Below are 9,648 nucleotides of genomic sequence, written 5' to 3'. Positions count from 1 at the left end.
TTTTTTTTTTTTTTTTTTTTTTTTGAGGATATTTGGATCTGTGTTCATCAGGGATATTGATGTGTGGTTTTCTCTTCTATTTGTCATGTACTTGCCTGCCTTTGGTATCAGCATGATGCTGACTTCATAGGATTAGTTGAAGAGGATTCCTTCCCCTTTGATTTTTTGAAATAGTTTTAGTAGAATTGGTATTATTTCTTCCTTTTGGTCTGGCAGAATCTGGCAATAATTTTCTCTGGTCCTGCACTTTTTGTTGTTGTCATAAGGAGATTATTTTTATTATTACTAATTCAATTTAATTACTCATTATTGGTCTGTTAAGGATTTCTATTTCTTCCTGGTTCAAACTTGTGAAGTTGTATGTTTCCAGGAATTTATCAGTTTCCTCTAGGTTTTCTGGTTTGTGTATGTAGAGATGGCCATAGTAGTCTCTGATGATATTTTATATTTCCGTGGCAATAGTTTTAATGACACCATTAATATTTCTGATTGTACTTATTTGAATCTTCTTTCTTTTTTTGGTTAATCTACTAGTAGTCTGTCTATCTTACTTATATTTTCAAATAACAACTTTTTATTTCACAGATCCTTTGCAATTTTTTTGCCCAAATTTCTGTTATATTTGTTCTTTAATATTTACTATATTCTGCTAGCTTGGGGTGCAGTTTATCCTTGTTTTACTAGTTCTGTGAGGCATGACATTAGATTGTTAATTTGATATCTTTCTATCTTTTTGTTGTAGGCATTTAATTCTAAAAACTTCCCTGTTGGCATTGACTTGTTGTATCTCAGGGGTTTTGGTATGTTGTGTCTTTATTTTCATTCACTTCAATTTCTTAATTCTGTTTGTTTTTTTGAGACAGAATCTTACTCTGTCACTCAGGATGGAGTGAAATGGTGTAATCTTGGCTCACTGCAACCTCTACCTCTTGGGTTCAAGCAATTCTCCTGCCTCAGTCTCTTTAGCAGCTGGAATTAAAGACATGTGCCACTACACCCAGCTAATTTTTTTCATTTGTAGTAGAGATGGAGTTTCACCATTTTAGCCAGGCTGGTCTGAAACTCCTGACCTTAAGTGAGCCACTACACCCAGCGTCATTTCAATTTTTTTTAAAAAAAATTCTGCCTTGCTTTCATCATTGACCAAATAATTGTTCAGGAACAGATTATTTAATTTTCATGTATTTCTATAGTGTTGAGAATTCTTCTAGGAACTAATTTCCATCTTTATTCCACTGTACATTCAACTGTATTCTGAAATGGAACTTGATATTATTTTGATTTAAAAAAAATCATTGAGTATTGCCGTTAGGCATGGTATATGGTCAATTTTTGAAAATGTTTCATGTGTGCATGAGAAGAATGTATATTCTGAGGTGGTAGGGTAAAATGTTCTGTGAATGTTTGTCAGGTCCATTGGGTCTAATGTCCATTGTAAAAGTTTCTTTGTTGATTTTTGGCTGCCATTATCTGCCTAATGTTGTCAGTGGGTTATTGAAAGACCCCACTAATATTGTATTGCTATCTATTTTGTTTTCCTTAGGTCCAGTAGTGTTTGTTTTATGAATTGGGGTGCTCCAGTGTTGGATGCATATGTTTCGAATTGTCATATCTTCTTAACTGATCCTTTATATAGTAACCTTGTTTGTCATTATTTATGGTTTTTGGTTTGATATTTGTTTTATCTAATCCAAGTATAACTACTTCTGCTCAGATTTGGTTTGTATTTTCATAGAATATCTTTTTGTACCCCTTTTCTTTGAGTCTGAAAAGGTCTTTACAAGTTAGTTGAGTTAGGTGGGTTTCTTGTATGTAGCATATAGTTGAATTTTTAAAAATTCATTCTGCTAGACTATATTTTTTAAGAGGACTGTTCAGTCTATTTATATTTAAGGTCAGTATTAATTTTTGAGGGTTGTTTCTGTAATATTGTGAATTATTTCTTAATTTGCTTTGCAGTCTCAATTAGGTAATTTTAAAATGAGATCTGTAAGGTTTATACTTTGTATGTTTCCATAATGATAAGTATTGCTCTTTCATTTCTATGTGTTAGAACTCCTTCAAGTCTTTCTTGTAGAGTCAGTCTGTTTGTGACAAATTCCCTTAGTGTTTGCTTATTTGGGAAGTACTGTTTTTCTTCTTGAATTATGAGTCTTAGTTGAGCAGCATACAAAATTTCTGGTTGTCATTTTTTTTTTCTTTAAGAGACTGATAATAAGACCCTAATTTCTTTTGGCTTGTAAGATTCCTGATGAGAAGTCTGCTGTTAGTCTGATGGGATTCTCTTAACAGGTAATTAGATACTTCTCTCTTGCCATGTTTAAGATTTCTAAATTTATGTTGACTTTTAGTAGTCTGATGACTGTATGTCTTGTGCAGGTTATTCTTGCAATGCATCTCCCAGGAATCATCTGAGCTTTTTATATTTGGATGTTTAGATCTGTAGTAAGTCAGGGAAGTTTTCTGAGTTACTCTTTCAAACAAGTTTCCCACACTTTTACTTTTTCTTCTCCCTCTATAACATCCATGATTCATAAATTTGGATGCATTACGTAATCCCATATATCTTGAAGGCTCTGTCAGGTTTTTCAATTCATTTTTCTATGTATTCTTCCTACTGAGTTTATTTGAAAGACTTGTCTTCTAGCTCTGAAATTATTTATTCTGCTTGGTCTGGCCTATTCTTAAAACTTTCAAAGGTATTTTGCAGTCCCCTCCATACACTTTTTTATTTTCAGAAGTTGTGTCTACTTTTCTTAGTAAAATCTATCTCTTCTTTTATACCCTATATTATTTTCTCATTGATTTTGATAATTTTAACTTTCTTTTTGATCTCAAGCTTTACATAATCCCATATTACTTGAAGTTCTTATTTCATGAAGACTTCTTTAGAATCAATATTTTGGATTCTTTATCAGCATATCAGAGATTTTATTTAGGTTTGGATTCATTGCTCAAGAGTCATTGTGGTCCTTTGGACCTTTAACATTCTACCTTCTTTATACTTAAAGAATTCTTTCTCTGGTTCTTTCTAACTTAGATAAGCTATCTCTCCTTATTTTGAATTTATTTTGTTTGAATTCATTTTTTTCCATTTGAAAATGTGGCTATAATGTGTGTTGTGTAGGATCTAACAGGCTGTATTGAAGAGGATCAAGAGAAAATTCTAGAAAGGGAAGTGCAACAGTCAGCACGGAAAGTTATTTTCAGGAGTAGTGTTATAAAAGAAGCTGACAAAAGGTGTAGTTGTTAGCAAAGTTGTGGAGTAAAACTTCTGTTTATGTTCAATTCTAGACATAATAGCATGCTGACGTACTGATGAGAATTATCAGTAGAGATGAAGGAAACTGACAATGCAGAAAAGAGAGAAAGCAATTACAGAGGAAGGTGAAAAGAGATTAACCAAGACACAGAGTTTTTCTTTGTACAAAAAGGGAAATTGTCCATGTGGGTAAAAGACAGGTAAATGTGTACCTGTAATGTTGAAGAATATTGAACTTTTTTCTGCTGTTTCTACTTTCTTTGTTACAAAAAAGGAATGTAATCAAATGAGAAAGAGGAGGAAGAAAAGAAAGAGTCTTTAGATCAGAAAATGTGAACTAGTAATCTTGAAGATTAAAGAAACATACTGACAGGGAACATGGAACAGGAACTATTGGACAATTGCCCTGGAGGCCTCCTGAAGGTCTGTGCTTATGAATTTAAAGTGAGCACAGTCAGATGTGTGAATTATTTCCTTCAGGGATGAAACTCTTTGTACATAGGTTCAGAGAAGGCAGAGGATTAGATGAAAGCATTTTTGCTTTCTAGTACAGTAAAGGATGAGATGAACAAAAATGTGCAGAATATATGCAAAAGAGTGATTTATAACATGGTTATAAACATCATGATGAGAAAGGAAGTGAAGTGGTAAAACTAGAGATGGCCTGTGAAGAGATCAGGGGAATCGTAGCCTAAAGAGCTAGGACTAGAGCTTCTTGTAACAGATACATGAAAGGGAGTTAATTTAAAACATAGGAGGTGGTTATAAGGACTGGGATGGCCAAAATAGAGAATTTTAAAAGTGGGTACTGATGAACTGACTGTGGGTGGAAGAAATAAGACTTTCCAGAAAAGAGACCAAGAAACTGAAAGGCTATATCATTGGGAGCATAATCTATATCATTCATATTTCCTAAAATAACTAGGAAAAAGGGCAGAAATAATTTTCACAAAAATTACAGGGAGTCTAGAATGAAAATTGTCAAAAAATGATGAGAGTTTTGATGTGCCAGTCTATAGTTAACTTCAACAAGGAGATCAGAGAATAGTATGGTAGGGTGGTGCACCTCTTCCTGGGACCTAGAGGTCTTTCAGAGGAAAGACTCAGATCTGGAAGTGGCAAAAATGAAAGATCAATAAGAACTTCTACATCTCAGGCCCATTGATATGGAGGTTGTGGAAGGAAAACAGTCCTACATGAGATGAGTTACATGGAGCGTCACTGGGAGTAAACCAGGCTTTGTTTAGAACAAGAAAGTGGAAGGGCTACAAAGAATGTAGGAACTAAATATTTTGCTGGTAACAAACATGAGTTTCCCTGGGCAAAATGAAAGGGTTTGAGTAATGGAAAAAGAGTAAGCGAGTGAGTGGGATTAAGGGATATAGTAAACCATGTGGAGTGAGAGTCTTGGTACCCAGAGAGGATCTCAAAATCTTGACATTCTGCTGGTGACAGGATGTGAGGCATGATGTAAGTTTATGACAAACACAACATCAATTTAAATGGCCCAAAGGAGGGTAATGTTTTAGAACTTTTTAAAAAAACTACATTTTAGTGGCTTAGCTAGAAAGGATTTGGCTCATATACACAATAAATTAGAGCTTTTCTTCAATCTTTTGCAAACAGGAAAACAAGCATTCCCTACCTGTGCTATCTATTGTTAGGGTTTCATTAGGTCTAACTGGAAATTACCTCAAGAAACAGCAGGTCATGATGGTTGATTGTTATTAGAAAGAACAACAGAGGAACACTTTAAATGAAATCTCTTAAATTAAATAATTAAATGAAATAGCACATTTAACTTCTTAAGGTGCTTTTTGTGATAAATTCATCCTGAGAGAGATCCATCAAAATACAGAGCTGCTCAATATCATATGTAAAGCAGGAGTCACACTACAGTGATAAATAACTTACATGATAACCATGCACGGGTGTATGCATGCAAGTGAGGATATGAGTATGAGCATGTGGCAAGAAGTGTGAGTGTTCATTCATGTGAATGTAGGGGTGAGTGTGTGTGATTGTTATTGTATATGAATATTACTGTATCACACACATTCATCATCTCCACTGAATTGTTGAAGATTTCAGGCCCGTTCTTAGGAAAATATCCTCCCTATCTGTAAGTTCCCCAAGTCTCCTGCAGGCTAACCCTTTCCCTGGGTGAAAATACAGCTCAATAACAAATGTCAGTTTACCTTGTCTGTGTAGGATAAAGTATAACTTCTGAAAATCAATTACAGTGAAAAATACATGTCAGGCAATTGTCAAAAAACTCAACCAGGGGTGAAGTGCAATCTCTCCCTTCCCAAAATCTCCTTTGAGAAATCTGATATTTGAGAGTAATAACTAGATAGATAAGTTAAACTCCCCTTTCTACTGATTTCCTCCTGACCATCTCTTTGTGGAATAAACTTCCTCCTAAATAGCAGGCATGGATTCTGTATTTGTTTGTTTTTATGCTGCTGATAAAGACATACCCGAGACTAGGCAATTTATAAAAGAGAGAGGTTTAATTGGACTTACATATCCACATGGCTGGGCAAGCCTCACAATCATGGTGGAAGGCAAGGAGGAGCAAGTCACATCTTACATGGGTGGCAGCAGGCAAAGGGAGCTTATCTCCATCTGAGACCACCTCAGCCTGGACTTTATGGTCCATATCACTGTCAGACTTTTAGCCAAAGCCATTCAATAAGTCTCTAGGAAGTTCCAAACTTTCCCATATTTTCCTGTCTTCTTCAGAGCCCTCCAAACTGTTCCAGTCTCTGCCTGTTACCCAGTTCCAAGTTCACTTCCACATTTTCAGATATCTTTTTAGCAACATCCCACTCTGCTGGTACTAATTTACTACATTAGTTTGTTTTTACACTGCTGATAAAGACATACCTGAGACTGGGCAATTTACAAAAGAAAGAGGCTTAATCTATAAGAAAGAGGAACTTATAGTTCCATGTAGTTGGAGAAACCTTACAATCATGGTGGAAGGCAAGGAGGCTCAAGCCACATCATACATGGATGGCAGCAGGCAAAGAGAATTTGTGCAGGAAAACTCTGACCTATAAAGCCATCAGATCTTCTGAGACTTATTCATTATCATTAGAACAGCACAGAAAAGACCTGCCCCTATGATTCAATTATCTCCCACCAGATCCCTCCCACAACACATGGGTATTATGTGAGTAAAATTCAAGATGAGATTTGGATGGGGACACAGAGCCAAACCATGTCAGATTCATTGTCCTCAGTGTAATTTTGTGCCCTCAGTTGTGCTAACAAAGTGCTGCTGTCCTTTGTCAAAGCCGAGCCAAAACACACTTTCCATTTATTGTCTCCCCTAATGTATAACTATTCTGTTTAACTTTTAATGTATTAGGTTTAATTTAATTTTTGTCTTTTAAAATTTTATAAGCTCTATTGAATTCTTTTCAGAATCTCAATAAAAGGCAGCTCTCTGGCAAGGTATAGAGGCAAATATGTGTACATGAAACTGAGGTTTAGAGTGCTAGTTCGTTGTATTGGATTCTTATATGAGATAAGCATTATCATGCCTACTTAGCAAACAAGGAAACTGAGGCCAAGAGAGATTAAGTGATACACTTCTACAAGTCACTTGGATGAGATAAAGCATAATTTGTCTATTTACTTGCAAGACTGTTAACTAGCATGGTATCTCTTAGTAGGTGCTTAGTGAATGTTTCTTGATTGATGGCAGTTACTTAGCTCTCTGAAAAAAACCATCCAGCACTTTGAGGAAAGAAACACCCTTTTTGTCAGTTAATTCAAAATTTAGTAAAAGTTGGTTATTTGAGCCACAGTCATCCCTCTCATCCCAACCCACCTCCTTTACTAATGAAAGATAATTTCATTTCACTTGGTAGGTACTAAGTTATCGCAGGGATGGTAGCGTCATCAGTTTATTGAACACAGAAAAATGGAATTGTAGAAATGTAAGAGTGAGTGAATTTCCAAGTGAGGATACAAATATGCTCTGTATCTTTAATATGACAGTTAAATACATTAGATGCTACAACACAGAAAAGTTTTTTGACCCTTCTGGTTGTATAATGTAATTTACAAATCATATTAGTAAGCTATTCTGTTAACACTGATGACAGAAGTATGGTGGTAAAAAGAGGTCTCCTAAGAATTACTCCTGGATAAAAGTATATAATCTTTAAATATGAGCTACCTTGACTAAATAGTCCACACAAAATCATTTTCTTCATCAGCATAATAAAGTCTATTCTGACCACTTTCTTATAGGATTTTCATAGGGATCAAATATGAACATATGTGTTAAACTGTCTTGAAATCATAAAGCATTGAAAAAATAAGGAAATTATTGTCACTCAGGTGTTTACCTTTAAAACAGTTGAAAATGTAACTTTATATAATGTGGGAAATTCACTTAAGAGTATTCATTCTACCAGGGAGAGGAACGATAGTGATGAATGTTTTGATATTAACTCAGTTTGATTTTTTAATGACGTGTATTATTTCTTTGCTTTTATCATATTTCAGGATTGTTCAACCTGAATTGAAAGCACTTGCAATGGGTTTTCATTCAATGGTTATAAGAACACTAGGTATGACAAATATGTAGATTACACATTTTAACATATAAATATTAATGTTAAGTCTTAAAGACTGAATGCAATTAATTTTCCACTCTATGACTGTATAAAAAGGAGTAAGTAAGAATCATTTCTATTTCCTGATAAATGAAAATAAAAAGGAACAGGAAAATTGAGTGACCTAAAAGATAATTTGATTGTTAATTCTAGTTAGAGTCTGTCTGTTAAGAGCAAGGAATCATCATGTTTATATTACACTTTTTCTAACAGAAACAGAAAGATGGGTGGTCTCTGAGGCTTTCCTTCTTTCAGAAAAATAAGAATATTTCTCCCAGGTATAGGCAGAGTGGAGGACCTTCTTTCCAAATGGAGACATTACTTAGGACAGCCCTAAAGTAGCTTGGAAGCCCTGGGAATCTGGTCAGGCTGAGGTTGTCTAAAACAACAGAAGTTGACATTAACTGTGCCATTTCCCACTGCTTGGTCCTGTACGGCTGGACAGCTAACCATTAGCAGGAGTTAATGCAAAAGGGAATGAGAATTCATACTCTAGAACTAGGCATGTTGGATTAAGAGGATGTCCTAAATAAAAGAAAGCTCAGAAAATTGTGATTTATGGTGGCAAAGGGTAGGATTGTAGACTCCAGAGGCTGAAGGCCTATTTCTAAATATTCAAAAGTGATGAGAAAAGATTTAGGAAATGACCCTTTATCCCTTATTGCCATTTGCCTTTTTTACTGCACAGATACTTGTTGTTAAATAATGTCTAGTCTAACCTCTGTGAGTGCTCCTTTGTAAGAATTGTAAACATTATGTGCTTATTCCTGGGAAGTAGGAAAAGGGCATCATTCATCTAGGGATTGGTGCAGAGGACTGATTATAGCCTGTAAGTAACCACAGATGGCAGAAGGAAAAGGAAGTGGGAGGGGTCAGTTTCTGGGACCCTTGCAAGCAAAGGAAAAAGTATAACTCTATGGCCAAATTACCATGAAGAAGTTGTACATGAAGTGTATTTGGTGAGAAGGTCACAGATCCAGAAAGGTAAAAGGAAATAGAAAAGGAATAGGAGAGAGAAGATGAAGATGCTGCAAGGTTCCATTGGCTCTATCCCAGCATTCCCTTTCTTGGTCCTTAATCTTCCAGCCTCTGTAATCTTGGCAGTTCTCTATCTCCAGATTCAGAGAAGATACCTCGCTCCTAGAACCTGGGCCACAGAGGCTGAAAACAGCATCTGGGTAGTTAGGACTCCTTCTGATATGTTGAAATGAGACTATGACAATAGAAGAAATTGTTTTAGCAACATAACATAGAAAAAAATGAATTTTGCCATTCTAATTGTAAACATCCAATTTTGTTATGTGCAATATATGGCACAATGGACCCTAAATGCTTCTGTGGGAAACATCCACACTTAGTAGCAAACTTCCAATTCATGAACAGTTGTCTTAAATATGATATATGTGTAAATGGTAGAAGACCTATACAGTGTACTAAACTAAAAGAGATATTTAGAAAACAGGTTATCAGAAGATATACAATTCTAATAGGACAAAGTTTGTTACTAAACATTTACTTCATAAAGTTTGTTTAAACCAGTGGCATAATGTGAAGAAAATAAATTGGCATCTTTTCTTTATTTTTCAAAGGGTCGCTGTAATTTTTTGAAATCTGCAAATTTCTCACCCATTGTTTCAGGACCAGTTTGCTTCAGATGCATTGGCCTCAGACAACATTCTCTTGTGATTCTACTATTTCTCAGTCTCAGAAAATTGAGAATGATTAAATGTAAAAAGAATCAGTGAAACATTC

General features: G+C 35.1%; 1 protein-coding gene across 4 annotated transcripts in view; it reads left to right on the top strand.

Annotated features, from left to right (window-relative positions):
- SLCO1B3 (solute carrier organic anion transporter family member 1B3) overlaps window positions 1-9,648 on the top strand; it is a 114,337-nt gene that overhangs the window by 86,806 nt on the left and 17,883 nt on the right. For 3 of the 4 annotated variants that reach the window (XM_017888637.1, XM_017888639.1, XM_017888638.1), the window contains one exon: window positions 7,787-7,851. In XM_017888637.1, the coding sequence (XP_017744126.1) occupies window positions 7,787-7,851 (65 nt within the window). Of the gene's footprint in view, window positions 1-3,294; window positions 3,463-7,786; window positions 7,853-9,648 lie in introns of those variants that run through there. The other variant, XR_001888470.1, reaches the window with a different exon arrangement.

This window comes from Rhinopithecus bieti, unplaced genomic scaffold (genome assembly GCF_001698545.2).
Source record: "Rhinopithecus bieti isolate Rb0 unplaced genomic scaffold, ASM169854v2 scaffold_15769, whole genome shotgun sequence".
NCBI classification, from domain to species: domain Eukaryota; kingdom Metazoa; phylum Chordata; class Mammalia; order Primates; family Cercopithecidae; genus Rhinopithecus; species Rhinopithecus bieti.
Note: the sequence above shows the minus strand (reverse complement) of the source record. Positions and strands in the feature narration are given on the sequence as shown.